General features: G+C 45.1%; 1 protein-coding gene across 2 annotated transcripts in view; it reads right to left on the bottom strand.

The window, feature by feature from the left end:
- The window catches only part of DNAH10 (dynein axonemal heavy chain 10), a 141,559-nt gene that overhangs the window by 24,069 nt on the left and 98,038 nt on the right, over positions 1-19,452 (bottom strand). For both annotated transcript variants that reach the window (XM_083716644.1, XM_083716645.1), the window contains 9 exons: positions 19,094-19,265; positions 18,044-18,247; positions 9,096-9,176; positions 8,293-8,490; positions 7,873-8,034; positions 6,438-6,612; positions 5,687-5,868; positions 4,737-4,873; positions 471-688 (listed from right to left, as the gene is read on the bottom strand). In XM_083716644.1, the coding sequence (XP_083572770.1) occupies positions 471-688; positions 4,737-4,873; positions 5,687-5,868; positions 6,438-6,612; positions 7,873-8,034; positions 8,293-8,490; positions 9,096-9,176; positions 18,044-18,247; positions 19,094-19,265 (1,529 nt within the window). The remainder of the gene's footprint in view (positions 1-470; positions 689-4,736; positions 4,874-5,686; positions 5,869-6,437; positions 6,613-7,872; positions 8,035-8,292; positions 8,491-9,095; positions 9,177-18,043; positions 18,248-19,093; positions 19,266-19,452) is intronic.

The raw sequence follows: 19,452 nt of genomic DNA, 5'->3' as shown, positions 1-19,452 counted from the left end.
TTGCATGAAATTTTGCCTGATATACACATTTACAATTTCCTCTAATGCATTTTTGTATGTTATTTTCACAAATATATGCATTTCTATACACACATTACCCTACTATAGGTATTTTTGTGCAGATTGGTTGGCTGGAGAGCTGAACTGCAAAATTCAAATAAATGCAAATTTTGAAGGTGGCTGTGTTTTGTTTTACATGCTTTTTTGGAAAGGCTGATTACCGGTAGGTAGTCTCACCTTTAAAGGTAGACTTGATGAAATTCCTCCCCATCCCTAAGAAAGGATGGAGAGAGAAAACTGTTTCTCTTAGTAGGCTGCAGTTCTACAGATTTACTAGATATTTTCCCTCCCCCAAAATATGCAAAGAGGTGTTGCTAAACCTCCCCTCCAATTTCCACTCTAAACATTCAATAGAGAACTTCTGGTGCTGACTATAATGGACTTGGCCCCTTCAGAGAAGCCTCACTTGCCTTATATTTTCAGATCCCAATCCTGAGATAAGTTTGTCAGCAGCAATAAGACGCCGTTCCATAAGTTCAGCTTCCTCCTGAAGCTGCTGCTTTTCCCTTATGGCTGCCTCGTACTTATCTCCCAGAGCTTTCAGCTCATTCTGGATGGCTGTCAGCTCATTCTGGATCTTCTCCAGTTCACGTTTACTTAAGAAGAAATTCCGTTCCAGTCTGGCCACCTGTGTGGAGGACAATCAGCTGAATAAGGCAGCAGCTCAAAGATACAGCAGCCCTCAACCATCAGCCCACTTCGAAAAGCTTTGCAAAACATTCAAGGCCCAGCTGATTTCCATGGGGACAATCTGCCCCGACCACATCCAATAGTTTCTCCAACTTTCAGCACTTTGATGCCTGCCTCTTCCAGGTGAGATGTCTGTACAGCTGGAATGGCATGGAAATAGCAGGATATGGAGTTTGGGGGGGGGGGGGAGGCTGCTTCACTAGCATAGCAAGATCATACGAAGAATCTCTTTTTAAAACATCTGATCTTCTATCTGCCCATCACTGAAAAACTGGGGTGCAGAGTTGCTAAATCACGGGACAAACTGCAGCATGCATTTCACAACATGTAATCTATAAAATATTGTTATGGCTTTGCAGGGGGGAAGGGTCCCCTAAAATTCCTTGGTGCCAGGTTCTCCCCATTATTTCTGAAATTAGTAAATGTGGGGTTGGATCAGTGGATTTAGCAAGGCTTAAAACATAAGTCAAGACAGCTTCCTCAGGAGATTAGCTGAGAGAGGTGCTATCAAAGAACAAACAGGTGATGGCAGAGTCCTTACACTGACGAAAGTTGGGACATTCAGTCTCAGACAAGAAGGAGGGTTGGGTTCCATCCCCCAGCTGTGTGTTAGGTAGCAAAAGGCAATAGCAGAGTTGGGAGGGGGAGGTTGCCCAGGTTACAAGAGGTGTGATGTCACCACAGAAAGTGTCCTTTGCATGGGGATTAGGTTATGTTTTAGCAAAAGTCTTGGGAAAGTAGAAAGGTAGGGCCAGGTGCCATGCAGACTGACAGAGAGAGCAGCTGTGTGGAGGAGACACAAAGATGGTGTTTTGGTTGTCTTTGAATCCAATGCTGTGCTGCTATGGGGAGCAAGCCTCTCTTGAGATGTGATGCTTGGAACCTTCTCTCCATCAAGACTTAGCTATAAATATGTGTAAGTGAACAATAAATCATAAAGACACTACAGTCTTCCTTATGCCTAATTATCCAACAGAAATACAAACCCTGATTAAGTGTCTAGATCTTTGGAATTTTGCATCACTCAAAAGAGATTGGGGCGGCCAGTAACAATAGGCATTACAGAGCACCATGAAAAGAAGGCAAGTGAGGCAAGGAAAAGGATCTCTAACAGAAATTCTCAACATCCTCACCAAACAACAATTCCCAGGCTTCTCTGAGAGAAAGTATGGCAAGTAAATTGGTATAAAATAAACACATGTTTGTGGTGCAGATGAAAAAGAAGACATGTTCCACCCTTTAGCTATGGTGGTATAGTCCCTAAAACATTTTTCAAAGCTCTTTGGATATGTAGCTTCTGGTAATCTCCTCAAAAGATAGATAGATAGATAGATAGATAGATAGATAGATAGATAGATAGATTCTTTATTGTCATTACACAAGTGCAACATTGCACAAGTGCAACGAAATTGGATGCCATCCCTTAAAAACAACAAAAGCAACACAACAACAACAACCAAACAAACCACATTCCAGCCACACCCACACCCACACCCATCAAACTCCCAGGTCACACTATCGAGTTACTGCATTTAAGAAGGCCACAGCTCTTGGATAGAAACTATTTTTCAGTCTATTTGTCCTTGACTTGATGTTTCTGTATCTCCTGCCAGAAGGCAGTAGTACAAACAGACTGTGTCCCGGGTGAGATGCATCCTGCAGGATATTGTTTGCTTTCCTAAGACAACGGGAACCGTACAGTTCTTCCAAAGATGGGAGGGGATGACCAATAATCCTTTGGGCTGTGGTTATGACCTTCTGGAGCACCTTCCTCTTCCTAGCTGTACAGCTGGAGAACCAGGCACAAATACAGTATGTGAGAATGCTCTCTATGGAGCCTCGGTAGAAGGACACCAGCAGTCTCTCACTCAGATTGTTCTTCTTTAAAAGTCTGAGGAAATAAATTCTCTGCTGGGCCTTCTTCACCAGAGCAGTGGTATTTGCGCTCCAAGTCATGCCCTGATCGATAGTCACTCCCAAAAACCTGAATTCCGCCACCCTCTCCACCCGTTCCCCGTTGATATACAAGGGCTGAATGTCCGCCTTTTTTTTTCTGTAATCCACCACCAATTCCTTGGTCTTAGTCGTATTAAGAGCCAGATTGTTCTCTCCACACCAAGCACAAAGCCGCTCCACCTCGTCCCGATAGGCGGACTCATCCCCTCCTGAAATGAGCCCCACCACCGTAGTGTCATCAGCAAACTTGATGATTTTGTTGCTGGAATAAATGGCTGTACAATCATACGTATAGAGAGTATAGAGCAGGGGACTCAACACACAACCCTGTGGTGAGCCGGTGTTAAGGCTAAGGGCTGTGGACATATGTGACCCTACTCTAACCCTCTGAGAACGTTCTGACAAAAAGTCCAAAACCCAGAGACAGGTGGAGTTGGAGAGTCCAATCGCCTCTAGCTTGGACACCAGTCTATGGGGGAGGATAGTGTTAAAAGCAGAGCTAAAATCCACAAACAGCAGCCTCACATAACTCCCCGGCTGCTCCAGATGGAACAGAGCAGCATGGAGAGTGGTAGTGATAGCGTCTTCCGTGGATCTATTTGCCCTGTATGCAAACTGGTAGTTGTCAAAAGTTGATGGAAGACAGGAAATAATGTGACGGCGCACCAGTTTCTCAAAACACTTCATGATGATTGGAGTCAGTGCAACTGGTCTGTAGTCGTTCAGACTACTGATTGTGGATTTTTTAGGCAGAGGAACAATAGTTGACGACTTCAGGCAGGGTGGGACAATAGACTGGTGTAAGGACTTGTTGAAGATCTTAGTAAAGACCCTCGCCAGCTGATCCGCACAGCCCTTCAACACCTTTCCTGTGATGCCATCAGGTCCAGCAGCCTTCCTCGGATTCACCATCCTCAATACCTGTCTCACCTCATGCTCCTCTACAGTGAATGAGGGGCCCCTATGGGCTGGTGGCTGTAATACCGGCGTCTCAGGTGGCTCCTTCTCGAAGCGAGCAAAGAAGAAGTTAAGCTCCTCCGCCAGCAAAGGGTCACCGTCGACAGCACCAAGGTTAGGTTTGTAGTTGGTAATATGCTGAATCCCCTGCCACATCTGTCTTGTGTTGTTACTCCTTAAATTATCCTCAATCCTCTGCCTATAGACCAGTTTTGCCCGTCGAATACCCCTCTTCAAACAGCACCATGCTAGATGTAATGTGTGACTAAAGCTCTCAACATAGACAATAGAGCATGAGACTCTTTACCTCAGGGCTGTGGGTTTGGGCCCCATGTTGGGCAAAAGATTCCTGAATTGCAGGGGGTTGAACTAGATGACCCTCGTGGTCCCTTCCAACTCTACAATTCTATGATTCTATGAAAAATCCAACACATGGGGTCCAATTTGGAGCCTCAGTGGCCTGGATGATGTCCCTGTACTGATTCCCTAGTGTAAACCACACCCCAACATAGTTGTGCAGAGGCCTGTCTGGTTTCCCTTTCATGGCTATCAAGAGCAATTCAGACCCCCTGGAACTTTGAAAATAAATAAAGAGAGACACTGGGAATGCCAATCATGCAAATTCCACATAGAGATGAGCAACGTGTCAATTTCTATTTTACGTTTTTCTGTTGTTGTTATTTCTACCTCATCCATCTGGCTGGGTTTTCCCAACCACTCTGGGCGGTTTCCAACAAAAGATACATTAAAACATCAATCATTAAAAACTCCCCTGTAAGTTCAGTTCTCCATACTTCACCATTAATTTGTGGGTTGTTTTCTTTTTAAAAAGTCCTCATATATGCATTTTTCTATGCATTACTTGGCTGGAAAACTGCAATGTAAACTTTGGAGAAGTGCAAATTTCAAAGGATGGCTGTGATTTGTTTGCATATTGTTACAGAAAATGCAAATTAGGTATGTTTGCCTTGAAGTGCAAACTGAATCAAATTCCTCCTCCATCCCTCCTCCCAAGTCACTTTTAGCCTGGCCCTCATTCTGTTTACTGCCACTTCCATGTTTTCCCCTTGTACCTTTTCTCTCTTTGGCTTGACCTCCTTAGCTACATCACAGTAGCTCATAACAGCATCCACAAATTTCAGCATCCCTAGACCGGCTCTGCTGACAACTTCCATTTCTTCAAAGGTTGTGTTCAAGTTCTTTAGCAGTCCTCCAATTTAAAATGTCAGAGTTAATTTACAGTTTTAAGGCTAAAACACGTATTTTCCAGGACCAGAAGAGGATTGAAGTGGGAGTAACAGAAGGTTGCCTGCTTGCACACAGCTCAGGTGTGGGGGATACATTAAGTGAGGTTAGGGGCAGGGCCTCTCTGTTGCATAAACTGCCTCATCAGATGCACACCTAAGAGTAGCTGAGAGGTGTAGGACTGATGGACATGCCTTTCCCTGTCTTGTACTTTTGACAACAAAGAGTTAATTCCTCACTCACTCCTGTCAGGACCGTGACAGACTCCCATCATCCCTGCCCATTGGTTAAGCTGGCTGGGGCTGACAGGAGCTGGGGTCCAACAGCATATGGATGCTCCCCATCCCTGATTTATAGAATGCAGTGGATACATTAATGCCACACCACACAGCTAAAATAAAACCAGCATAGCTGTAGCAAGAGTAGTTTGCTCCCTCCCTATCCACATGGATGCTGGTGTCAAATGGCTCTGGGCATGGGGGACAGTCAACTGGAGAAGAGGGGGAGGGAATCACCAGTGCCTGTTTCTGGTGGGCTGCTCTTTCCCCTCCCAGAGGTTCTTCCATTACCAATAACCCTGTGGGGTGCAGGTAAGTGTCAAGGCAAGTTTGCTATGACCTGGGCTGCCCCAAGAACCAGCCCTGACTTTGAGAAACAAGAAGTGCCATATACAACTAAATATATGAATCCCTGAAAAGAAGACTGTGTGACATTTGCAGTATCAGACTGTAAAATGCAGTTTCAAGGGTACGATTAATTCTGCCGCTTAGAAATTTACCTCGAACGGATTTCACTTGACTCTGATTAATCGAATCAAAATCTATTTCCATAAGGGAGCGTAGGAAGTTGGCCTCTGACATCATTCCTTTGGCTGTCTTCCAATTGAGTTCTTTGTAGCCTCTCATGATGAGGATGCACTCGCAAACAGTCTGCACCTGTTTAGGGGGCTTAGCAAAGGACCTGAAATGCAAAAATAAATCACAGAATTTCAGAGTTGGAAGGAACCCCTGGGGTCATCTAGTCGAGACCCCTGCAATGCAGAAATCTTTTTGCCCAATGTGGGGCTCAAACCCATGACCCTGAGATTAAAAGTCTCACGCTTTTACCGATGGAACTATCCAGCCAATTGCTTACAGATTTTCTCCCTCCTTGAAATGTCGAGTCTCGGAAGACCTTAACTGAGCTGCACTGGGCTAGGCTGGGAATGGCCAAGGGGGAGCTCAAGCCTGCCTCTGAGTAGCACAGACCAACTGGACACACTCTTTGACAGCCTGCGAAGATCTCTAGTCTTAATCTGCCTCCCCTTTAGCTACTGAAGGTAACTAGTCCTCTGTCCCCAAGGAGAGGACATAACTCAACTGGACAGATTGTCTCCTACAATGTGATTGGAAACAGATGGTAAGCAAACTTTAAATAGGTGCAATATGGATACAAAATTGGTATTAGAGCTGGTGTGAGCGCTTATGATGAGCAATGGACATTTCTGTGTAAAGTCATTTCCTGTGCCAGGACGGCCGCAGTTCAAGTACCTGATCTCAGTGACATCAGATTTGTCAAGCTTCTGAAGTTCTAGTTTTGCGGCCTCCAAGATGGGCATGGCTTCTGCCAGGGCTGTTTCGGCGTCCTTCTTCTCCACTGCAATGACTTTGTTCTGCTCTTCTATTTCTATGGCTTTTTCCACAGCCAGCTTTTTCTTCTCCTCAGCTAATATGTAGGACAGGGATAATTGCAAAAATTACTCCTCAGAGCTGGCATCAGCTTCTTCAACACTGCTACAATACTGATGCACTTTTACAATGCAGGCGAGGGGAAGCTTTTGGCATTGCTGGGTTGTAGTTCAACAACATTTGAATTCCAATGCAGGGGTGAATGAAGGCGATGCGACACCCGGGGCGGGGCATCGCTACGTAGGGCACATGTCTGGCGTCGCTATGTATGACGCATGCGCCGTACGTAGTGACACCACACATGCGCTGTACATAGTGGTTTGCAGTGGCTGCAGCCGCAAATTGAGGATCCTCTGCATGCGGCTGTAGTGGCGCTGGAGGAATCCCACCACCGTCCGTACAAAGCTCAAGCGGCACCAGCGGCAAACTGCTATGTACAGCGCATGTGCGGCGCCATTATGTACAGTGCATGCGTGCAGCGCCACACATGCACTGTACATAGTGGTTTGCTGCTGGCATCGGGATCCTCTGCTCGCAGCTGCAGCCACCAACGGAGGTTCCTCCACATGTGACTGCGGCGGTGCAATGGCTACTCATGATGCCACGGCCAGGCGAGTCCTCGCAGGAGCCTTCTTGTCACACACACCCAGATAAGGCACCTGGGGCGCACCACGTGCGCCCCCACACCCCCATTGTAACACCACTGTTCCAATGATGGCTTTTCTAAAACCATCGCTTCAGTTGTGGGAGGGAGGGGAATCATGCAACAACACTACAGTGTGGGGTGTGTTATTCAGATGAATTTGATAGAGATTATTTCCTTGCATAGTTTTCTTCATCATCCCAACAGTTCAGACCACAGTGTGCCATGCATGGAAGGAAGTGTTACATTTTCAGTTGGTTTTCTTGACTCATCAGATAAAACCAGACCCCATGTAGGTTGAATCAGTGATGCCTTTAACTCCTCTAATGAAAGGTTACTGGTAAATTTAGTTAGGGTTCTTCCTAAAGGTACTGGATGATTCTTCCTCTCCCCACAACCAAAAAAGCAAGAAATTCTTTGGGACTTGATCCATCTTTGGAGAAACAACAACTTATAAATGCAAATTTAGAAAGATGCAATAATAGAACACACAATCCTAAATTGGCTCAGCACATGAGAATTTCTAGGCTTAGAAGCCTGTGATCGGCCAGGGAATAAAAATGAATAAAAAGAGAGCCACCCAAGAGAGCCCAGTTTAGTTTGTGGAGTAAGTCCTCTAAACCTGAGTGAATTATGACTGTAAGAAACACTTGCCAATTGCTGTGTTAGTTGCAATCTCCTGTAATAAGGCTTCACAGGCCGCTGATTTCTCTGCCAGCACAATCCTTTGCTCAGCAAGCTTCAGGTTGAGCTCATCCAGCTGAATTGTAGCTTCTTTAAGTTTGTCTAAACCACCCTCCAGTCGTTTGCACTGAGCTTTGGGAAAGAGGAGGAGAAATGTTGTCATAAAGATGTGTGCTGTAAAATAAGATGAGATGTGGCTGTCCTGGCTGCACATGTAAAACAATGTATTTGCTCTTAATTTACGTAATTTACACTACAGTCCTACTGAATTCAATGGAGCTCACTCCCAAGTTGTGCAGTTATGATTGCAGCCTTAGGCCATGCACAGAACTGACTTTGCACAATATTTTGTATGAGATTTGCAAAACTTCTTAAGAACACAGATGTTACCCCAAATGAACTGATTCTTTTCATCCAGCAGTTTGCAGTAGGTGTTGATGAAATCAAGATAATTTTTGGGGGTGACGTAGTTGCTCCGTCTGAGTTTCTGCTGAAATCTTTTGCTGTAGAGCCCCACTGAACCGTGGACCATGACACTGTGTTCAATGACTGCCTCAGTTTTTTCAGATGGGATCAGTGGATTGTTCCCTGGGAAAGAGAGAAAAAACACGCTTACCCGCAAAGTACAGAAGACTAACAGAATATATGCTGGAGGTCAGTGTTGCAACACACAAACGCAGCAGAGAGACACACAAGTTGTTATTGGTCTTTTTGGCTCAAAGAAATTAAGAAATACCAGTCTCTGTCATATCAAAGGTGCATTTCACTTAAGATGAACCCACACAATTAATCATGAGTAGTTCCCTCCACTCCAGTGTTTTCTTTTTTCTTTAATTAAAGTAGTTTCTCAGGTTGCAATCTCCAATAGAAGATTGGTGGAGGCTAGTGGGGCATGGGTGGAAGATAAGGTGTCTTAACCCTTTATTCTCTTCCAGTTTTTCATCTCCAAAATCAAGTGCCTCTCCACCCCAAGCTGCTTTTGGCCTCACAGAGGAAAACGAAGGGAAGGGTATTTGCTTCTTTCCTCCATAGGTAACAGCACTGGGAGAAGAGATAAGAAGAGCTATGGCAGGTCATAAGTTAAACAAGGAATAGGAAAACAGTAAAGGAAGGGGGAAATTAAGGCACGGGGAAGAATATGTTTCCTTCAATTACATGCCCAATAGCCTCTTGCTTCAAAAATGTTTACATACCCAAAAAGAACTTAGCAACAGCATCTAGAGCCTGAGGTGGCCAGGGCAAGAACCAGTCGATCCCAGTGTTATTGACAAGACCTTTGAAGAGAAATAACAAGGTTGATACTAGTGATGCAGGGCAGCAAGTTGATCTTTTCCCTTGTGATAGGAATTTTGAGGTCTTAGATATATGGTAATGTTCATAAGTGTATCAACCAAGCACGTACATAGATCAGCACAGGAAGACCGACCTGAAACCATTTTGATTCCCAAACTGAGCAAATGTTTTCTCTGCAAGGTCAAAGTGGTAAACCTCCCCATTGTCTCTTTCCTCACAAATCCTGTCTTAAGGGCACATTTAAGATATGAATAGGGTGTGAGCCTGTGACATGGCCCAGGAACTAAGTATTTATCATTACAAAAGACTGGCCAGGCTCCCCAGGCAATCCAATCAAGTAACTAGCCAGTTGTTGTAGACCACCTTTTCTGTGATGTAGGTATGATGTATCTGAGGGGTGGTCTTAGGTTACACCCCTTCTGTGATGCATGTATGATGTTTCTGAGGGTGGTCTTGATCTACAGGGTGTCAATTTCAAAAGTCCATATAAGGCCTTGCGCGGCATTGTTCTGGGTTCCTCCTCCTTTCCTGCGTGTGAAGGGAGCACCCTGTTGCATCAGATCAATAAAGATCAGGCTTACTAGCTGCTTTGCTTCTCAATAGTCTCTGGTTGGCCTCTGTTATTTTCTCCTACCAATAGGGAACCTACGTAAGGACTCTATATGGGCTCTTGGATACCCCATAAGGGAAAAGGGCAATTTTTGTTTACAACACCCTCCCCCAGTTCTTCCTCCTCTTACATCTTTACTCTGTCATAGCTATACTAAAAGGGGGGACCTTTTGCCAAAATCACTGGTGCCTTAATACCACCCTGTGTCAGTGGCAAGCCTGATGCAGACAAATTAAATGATGCCCATTAAATGAACTGGTTTATAGGCTTGCCACAAAAGTTTTCTGTGGAATTCAAAGCTTTGATACCTTGCTACACCTTGGGCTTTCAAACTTTCTACCTTCAAGGAATTCCTTTTGTGTTGCCTTGGCTTCCAAAGATTTCCTGTGTTCCTGCCACATGACACTGTATATTGTAGAGGATAATTTTCTAAGACACAGAAACTGGTCAGGCTTCTTAGGCTTCACTGTTGCCTTGTGAACCCTAAAATCACACTCTAAAGCAGCCTCTCTCCACCTTGGGTCAAGATGTTGCTGAACTACAACTTCCATCAGCCCCAGCAAGCACAGCCAATGGCATAGGCGCCGACTCCATGGGGCCTGAGGGGGCCCGAGCCCCCTCAAAAATTCATTTGGGGGGGCTCCGCCCCCCCAATAATTTAAGAAAATTATTAGTTATATTATGCTTTGTAAAATCACAAAATTATGTTGGTATTTTTTATTTTCCTTGTTTGACGATAGTTACCTTTTAAAATACATTCAGTAATGAGTTAAAACAAAGCCACTCCCGATCTAGAGAGGGGGTGGGGTTGCGGGCTCTCGACCCATCAACAATCTCGCGGGGCTGGCTTCAGCCCCACGAGAAGCGGGGATTCCCCCTAGCTCATTAATATTCACCGCCCACGGCAGCAGCCAATCGGCTGCCGCAAAGGGCGGGCCCTCACAGGTTCACTTAAGGTCGGGGCAGCCCGGGGCTCGCCCCTTTCGTTCCCCCCAGCAGCAGCGGTTTGGAGGTCTTGGGCCCCCCCAATATTTTTTATAAGTCGGTATGGGCCCCCGCCTCCCCAATATTTTTTATAAGTCGGCGCCCCTGGCCAATGGTCAAGGATGATGGGCTTTGTAATCCAACATGATCTGAGGATCAAAGCTTGGGAAAGTCTGCTCTAAAGCACAGCCAACACCTTCCCATGATTGCACACTTCGGGAGAAAACAAGTAGTTGTAGTTATCTGTTCTCAGGGATTCTTATCTACTTTCTTTAGGTGTCAGGCAAAAACATTTATTTTTCCTGTAAAATGGCCCTATATTTCAGTAGCATTTTAGGGGTAGCTGAGTCAGAAAATGTCAGCATGAGTCTAGTGTGCTGGGGGTCCGTGCAAAACAATTTTATTGCGATCAGAGTGTTGCAATGGATATTTAGTAAAAGCTTAAAGTTTCTCTTCACACTGTCAATTGATTTCCAGCATACCATTAAAAGGATATATATCGAGAGCTACTTGAGTACTTTGTAGGATCAGGTCCCTACTTTCACTTTTGTTGTTTTTAGTATTTGTAGTCTCTCGGTTATCAACCTGCAGTCCGCTGGCAGTAGGAGTTCAATATGGGTATGTCTTTAAGTTAACATCCTACATCAAAAACCTGACAGTACCTAACTACCGAAGGCTTTTCACCAAAGCCAGACTAAATGTCTTCCCCTCTGCAGTGTTGGATGGTAGGTTGAGAGGAGTTCCCTACCAGGACAGACTTTGCTCGTGTGCTCAAGACATCGATTCCATAAATCACATTTTGTTGCATTTAACAAAATATGAGCAGGCCAGGGCTGAACTGATACTACTCTTGCTGGTACCTTTCCTGGGAAAATCAAAGGCTCACTATGTCAGGTTTCTACTGGAAGACCGGACAAAAGCTAGAACATTAGCAGTGGCAAAGTTTTTATCGGTGGTTGCAAGAACAAATGGGCCCTATATTCTAAACAAAATGCTTGATTAACCTGGAGGTAGGCTGTATGAATTGTGTATTGATTTGTAATGATTTGTTGGGTCTCTGGACCGTAATAAAGACTGATTGATTGATTGATTGATTGATTGATTTTTCGCCAGGCCTTTGGTCCTTAATAATCAGTGGGCTCAAGTGAGTGGAATGTTTTACTCCTGCCTTTTAAAAATCTGTCAGATTTCTATTTGTCCCCCTCCCTCCTTTCATGTCAGTTTCAATCAATCAATTTCCTTTATTCGACCGATAGTCAGAAATAAAACACAGAAATAAAACACAATACAGAATTATGAACTAAAACATCATGAACTAAAACATCATAGGGGTACATGAATAAGGTAGGGCCACAGCACTAAACCTCTCACAGATAACCCACATCAAGGCATTCAATTGTACGTTTCCGACGCTTGAGTGCCAGGAAAAGGAATTTAGCCACTGACAAAGTTGTTTTCCTAGAAGACTTATTTAGCAGATATGCTGTCTGCTTTCCTCTTTGTCGGGGACTAAGCTGAGGTAAGTATGGGGTTATAAGATACTGTCTTAAATCGTTGTAGAAGGGACAGCTCATTAAAATGTGCTCTGTGGATTCTACCTCACCCAACGCACAATGGCATAATCTCTGGTCATATGGGACTCCTCCATATCTTCCCTTCAGAACCGCCGAGTCAAGAACATTCAGCCTAGCCGCGGTAAATAGTCTGCGGTATTCCACGTAGTGGATATCCGCCAGGTAGCGAGCTGGAGCAGCTCGGTACATCTGCTCCCCCAGAAACAGCCCAGGTTTCACACGGGCTATGTCCTCCTGTCTCGCAATATCCCTTAATCTTTGGGCGATCACCGCCTTTGCGTGGCTATACGTCATGGACTCTATATAAAGGGAGGACAACCCGCACTTCTGCACTTCCTCCACTATCTCCCCTTCCCATGGAGATTTAAAGTTATCCCTCAGAATCAAGGGGGCCAAACCCACCGGTCTGAAGCAAAGCTTAAGCCAAAGCCATAACTTCGCTTTCAGGGCCACATACCTAAAGGCTTGGCAACCGGTTTCCAATCTCATGATCGCACCTGCCACGGAGGGGGGGATCCTGAGTATGGCCCTGAGGAATTGGGTTTGGATAGATTCCAATTTTTCAAAGTCCCTACGTGAGCCCAAGGCAATGCCCACCAGTAGAAGAGGGAGGACTTTCATTTTAAAGAGTCACAAGGCAACTTTGACAGTTTGTGCCTGTTTCTTAGAGTACAGGGTTCTAATCACCAAGGCTGCTTTCGATGCGTTCGAGGCTATGTATTCTCTGTGCGCCAAGAAGGACCTATTTGATCTAACAACCTGACCCAGGTATTTGAAGCAGCTGACCTGCTCTAAAGGAATACCATTAATTGACCATAAATTAGGTTTCGGTCGAGCGGCAAAGACCATTATTTTGGTCTTGGCATAATTTAGTTGGAGCTCATGTTGGGTCACATATTTATGAAGAGCTCGAAGCATCCTCCTTAATCCGATGGGGGATGTAGCTAATAGGGCGGCATCGTCCGCATACAGCAGGACATTCAAGGCTCGTCCTGCCAGTTTTGGTGGATGGAAATCAGTATTTGCCATATGCACCACTAGCGAATTAATATAGAAATTAAACAGGGCAGGGGCAAGCAAACAGCCCTGTCTTACCCCCCTAGTGGTGGCAACCAGATTGGAGACTAGCCCCTTGCTATCTAGCCTAATCCTCAGGAAGGTAAAAGGTAAAGGTAAAGGTACCCCTGCCCGTACGGGCCAGTCTTGACAGACTCTGGGGTTGTGCGCCCATCTCACTCAAGAGGCCAGGGGCCAGCGCTGTCCGAAGACACTTCCGGGTCACGTGGCCAGCGTGACAAAGCTGCTCTGGCGAGCCAGAGCTGCACACGGAAACGCCGTTTACCTTCCCGCCAGTAAGCGGTACCTATTTATCTACTTGCACCCGGGGGTGCTTTCGAACTGCTAGGTTGGCAGGCGCTGGGACCGAGCAATGGGAGCGCACCCCGCAGCGGGGATTCAAACCACCGACCTTTCGATCGGCAAGCCCTAGGCGCTGAGGCTTTAACCCACAGCGCCACCCGCGTCCCATCCTCAGGAAGGTATTTGTATGCAAATTAATAATCAGCAGGAGAAGGCGGCGGTCGATAGATGTCGCTGCCAATTTTGCCCATAGCTGGTTCCTGGGAATTAGATCAAAAGCCTGCTTAAAGTCTATAAAGGCGACGTGGAGGGCTTTTAGGCCATTGTCAGCATACTTGGTGGCCAAGTGATTTAGGATCAAGATTTGGTCTGTTGTTGATCTTCCAGGGCGGAAACCCGCCTGTTCCTCTGTGATGATGTTGTTGCTTTCCATCCAGGTCGTTAATTTGTTAAGTAGAAATCTTGAATAGATCTTCCCGATAACATTTAGCAGGCTAATTGGTCTAAAATTGGCCGGGTCTGTGTGCGGCCCTTTCTTGTGGATTAACACAATCAGTGCAGAGTTCCAGCTTGGAGGAAATTGTGCTGTTTTGTTTATATAAGTAAAAAGAGCTGCTAAGGGTGGACACCACCAATCCTTATTGGCTTTAATAACATCTATGGAGATAAGATCGTCTCCGGGTGCCTTGCCCGCCTCAAATTGGCCTATAAGTGTTTCCACTTCAGAGCAGGTAACAGGATCCCACTCAGGCAAGGGGGCCAATTCTATCCTTTCTCCGCTGGCAGCGTGAGCTGCATATAAATCGGAGAAGAAGCTTTCCCAGGTGTCAGCTGAAATTTGGGGTTCTATCCTTGACCACGGTCTACCCAGGTATTGAGAAATTTGGTGCCAAAAGGAGGGATTTCTATTTTCTGCAGCTTTTAGAAGGTTGTTCCAATCATTTCTTTCTGCTGCAAGCTTCTTTTCCTTTAATAGTGCTTTATACCTTCTCTTGAGGTTCATAAGGTGACTGCTAGGTGCGGGGTCATTTGATGCCCTATATGCCAAGAATTCATTATATAGGTTGTTCTTGAAGTGTCTACATTTCTCGTCAAACCACTTTTTATGAGAGAAATGGTTACTATTCATTACCGAGGCCTTAGTCAACGAAGGTTTTAGCAGATCTACTAATTTGTCATACATTGGCAGTGGCTCAACTGCCTGGACAAGGGAGTCCCTTGTCTCTTGCAGTTGGTCAGACCGAAGGAGTTCATTTATCCGTTGAGCCAAATTGTCGGTCCATTTTAAGGCAGTGGGCCTCATCTGAAGCTGGTTATTTGTAATAGGCACACAGGAATAGGTAGCCAATTCTCCATCCAGGGTCAGAGAGAGTTCTAATGGAAAATGGTCACTTTCCAGCCTTGTTACCACCCTAAAGTTAGAAATTTTGGGAATTAGGTCTACTGATGTCCAAATAAAATCTATGGTAGAGGCTCGGGAGCCTGACCAGAAAGTAAATTCGGCAGGGTAATCAGAACTGAGAGCTCCGTTTAAAAGGTGAAAATTAAGAGACATCAAAGTTTGTCTACATTTAAAACCTGCGTATGTAGCAACACTGTCTTTAAAATTCCTGGGTAAAAGGTCTGAGGTTAAAATGGGTAGTGGGGGATATTTATTATATTTAGCAAATAATGATTTATCAGAGTGAGACAATCGGCCATTGAAATCTCCTGCAACTAGGAAGGAGGCTTCAGGATATTTCTCTAGGAGAGTTTCAAGAGTCAGTTGAATTCCCCTCCATCTTTGGTCCACCAGGTTTTTCTTGTAGGTTGGGTGCAAATAAACATTAATCACCACGAACACTTCCTCCGCTGTTTGTAGCTTTACACCCAGCATGGATGACGACTGGATGTCGATTTGTTCCACCTGCAGATTTAAGGCCAAAGAAACTAAGGTAGCCAGTCCACCTTGTGGTCTACCAGGTGATAGTGAATTCTGGTGTGCATTCAGGTAGAAGCCCTTATACCCTGATAAGGAGAAGCCCTCACAAGCCCAGGTCTCTTGCAGTAAAAGAATACGACTGCCTTTTATGTAGGCGACAAAGGATGGGTCCATCAGCTTAGGTTTAATGCCAGCTACATTCCAGGATAAGAAAGTAAGTGATCTCCTGGTCACCCCTTCGAGTCATGCCGGGCCTTGTGGAGCCGACACGGCAGAATCCACCTGGGAATGCGTGCGGCGAGGGGGGGCAATAGGCTGGAAGAAGGAAGTAATTGTAGCTTGCTTACCCGGCAATTTCCAAATGCCACTTACCGCAGCAGCAGCAGCAGCAGCCATAGATTGAGGCTTAATTTTTGGTGGCTGCGGGGATGGGTTCTGGTGCACGGGGGTATCACTTAGCGACAGGTCCATAGACTCTGCATTTAAGGTATGCTCTAAAATTGAGAGGGGTGGGCCTTTTGGGTCAGCGGTTGCTGTAGGGAACATGCAGTGTAAGGCAGGTGGAAGACATCCTTTTCGGTTTGCCTCCAAAAGAGCATTCAGTCTTGCCACAGCTTCCGAGTTTGACCAGAGGGTTGTCGAATCTTTCACTATATCCTGCCCAGGCTTGACATCCCGAGGCCGTGTACAGCCAGGTTGCCGATCAAAGGTCGTTAAAACGGGTTCCACTTGGGCTTGTGTAGACTGCTCTTCAATTGGTGAGAAATTCATCTTATTTACCTGAACATGATCTTCTGAGTTACGGAGACAGAGTAGCAATTCATCCAGTCTGTCCGTTATCTCCGTTCGCTCCAGTTTTGGCAATTGGGAGAAGGATAGAAGTAACTCACGCTCCGTAGAATTCTCCAGATGTATAGCCTTTGTCAGTGGAGGCAGGGGGGGTCAGTCCAGCTAATTAGATCTGCGGCCAGGGGAGTTGGAGTCGTGGCAATTGGCAAACCCTCAGACTTGTCTGCTTTCTTTTTGAGCAGGCAGTTTGGTAAGAGGGGGCAGATCTTGGTATTGGTAAAGACTCTTGTAGCAAAGATTCCATAGTTAATTAGAAGGCTTCTTGAGGACATAATAAGTACAGGGAGCTTTTTGGTTTTAAAGGAGAGCAGCACTCTCTGCCTCTGAGGTCTGCTGCTAATATGGACAGAATGCTTCAGGTCAATAGAGCTAGGGATTACCCCCAGGAGCTCCGCTAGGTGTCTCCTTATATCACTCTTATAATGCCAGTTTATCACCTTGCCTCTAAAGGGGCAAACCGTTAAGCAAATTTTAGTAGCTTGGAGCAGCAGTTTGTGAGGAGGTGCATAGTGTTGTTCCTTCTTATCTTGCTCACTTTGCTCACTTTTCTGATTGCCAACAACTTGAGAAATTGTACAGGAGGTGTGAGGTAAAACGGGTGCTCTGGACAATTGTATGGATTTCATCTCAGGTGATAAATCAGGGGAACTGTCTTTACCTGTTAGGGATACAAGCGAGATAATCTTCTCCAAGGATCCTCGGATGTCTTTTATGTATTTAAAGATATAGTCCACCGTTTTAGCAACTAGGTCTAGAGTAGACGAGTGTTCAAATAGTATCTCATCAATGCAGCTTTCACGGGCTCTAGCGCAGTCATTCGAGTGGATACCAGCATTACCCTTGCTTGAAGGTTTAGTAGGCAGGTTATCAAAAGGCTCTCTCACAATGGTCTCCTCGCCATTCATCTCTGCTAGCAGTGTGAAAGAGTTCGAAACTGGAACATTAAAAATATCCTTTGTACCTTCAGATTCACTAATTTTTGTTTGTTTAGCAAGAGGCAGGCATCTCAGTTCCTCTGTGTCGTCTAAATCTCTAGAATCTCTGGTACGTTTCCCAGTTCCTCTCCCACAAACAGGGCTGTATAATTGCTTAGTCATTTCTCTCTTCATGCAACCGCCGCAGTTTCAAGGTCAATGGTTGTCTCCCCGATAGAAAGAGGCGTCCTCCTACTTACTAATTTAAAACTAAAACTAAAATCTAAAAACTAAAAACTAAAGTTAAAAGTTAATAGGTTTCTATACTCATTAAAACAGTCTTAAAAGATAAATCAGGGAGCTCACACTCACGCTGACTAAGTGTCAGTTTCAATGCATGTGCTCATTTTTATATTGTAAGCCACTTTGCGTTACCTTGGGGATGAAAAGTGACCAATAATTTTAAAAAATAGTAATAATAACTTCAAAGTTCAACAGAACAGAGATTCAAAACCATTGCTCTCCACTTATGAAAACTAAGCTAATACCCACTTTTCAGTTTCATTTATCTGCATCCCAGGGGCAGAGAGGGGATGCCTGTTAACATACATACATACATACATACATACATACATACCTGGAAAATTTCGGCAACGTGTTCTCAGTGTTTCACCAACTGGGGACATCCCAAGGACAATATGGAGGTTGTTGGCACTCTTGTTTACAAAGTACTGCCAGACGCTTTCTTTGGCTGGGGCAGCTCCAGCTTTCATTGCTTCACTTGTAATCTGATTTAAAATATTGTCTCTTTCGTCATCTGGGAATAGGGCTGGCACCATTCCTATTAAATGAAGATAAGTTAAAAGAAGCTACTACTCCATGGTGAACATCCTACCACCTCCGGTAATCTGCTGTCTGGGTTATCTCACCCAATAAACTTCAGATTGCAATGCATAATGACCATGATTATTTTATGTGATGCAAAGCACACTCATCTTCTTCCAAGTGGGATTTCCTATCATTGCACAGAGGCAGATGGCTACAGTGCCCCCCACACCCTCCAACTCCACTCTATAAAATATGAAGAATTGTAGAGAATTAAGGCTCAACACTTTAAAGAACATGAGAGCAGACCAAGAGCCCATCTGGTACAAAATCATGTTCTTTCAGTGGGAAGCCTGCAAGCAGGATCTGAATGCAACATCAGTCTATCCACTTGTGATTGCCAGGATCATTTGGGTTGCCCTTTTCTGAACCTTTTCCAAATCTAGAATAGCTTTTGAGGTTAGGTGACGAGAACTATACACATTATTCCAAGTGTGGATGCACCATCAGGGTCCGCACAAGACATTTTGGAATGTGAGGTGACCACAAAATGGCTCCTCCCCCTGGAAAGAAGAGGTGAATAAATATCTACATGAGAAACAAGGGGGGCGGGAATAAAGATCTGCACTGGAAACAAGGGTGGGAGGAGACCAGCAGTGCCTCCTATTCACCAAGAGTCTGCTGGAGAGGTGACAGTTCCAGACTCCAAGGAGTATTTGCAGCTGTCACTGCCACTGTGGCTGTGGGGGCAGCAGCAGGCAATGCCCCTGCAAATCCTGCCACCCAAGGCTGTTGCCTCACATTGTCTCATGGGTGGCCCAGCCCTGTACACCGTGTGGTCACACCATAGGTATGTCGTTACCTGATGTTAGCATGTTGTTGATGAGTTCCAAGAACCCTTCCTCTGCCACATGAGCATCAGTAAATAGGAATATCATTATTTTATTCTCAATCCCAAGTTTTACATACAAAGATTTAAGATCTTCCCGCAAATTGTTTTCTCCATAACCACGGCTCAGAACTATTTCAAAAACCTAAAAGTAAAGTATGAAATTAGTTGTATTATTTTCACCTGAAGCACTGATTGGTGAAGTGCAGGCAGGGACATTCCCTTGAGTTGCAATTCCTTCATTTAAGAAGTAAAACAAAACCTGATTCTGTCTCTCCCGGGGTGATATAAGGCCATTTTATTTAGGCGAGTTGGTAGCTGACAATTTGCCT

The sequence above is a fragment of the Podarcis gaigeae genome (genome assembly GCF_964106915.1).
Source record: "Podarcis gaigeae genome assembly, chromosome: 16".
NCBI lineage: Eukaryota > Metazoa > Chordata > Lepidosauria > Squamata > Lacertidae > Podarcis > Podarcis gaigeae.
This window is presented reverse-complemented; position numbering and strand designations above follow the sequence as displayed.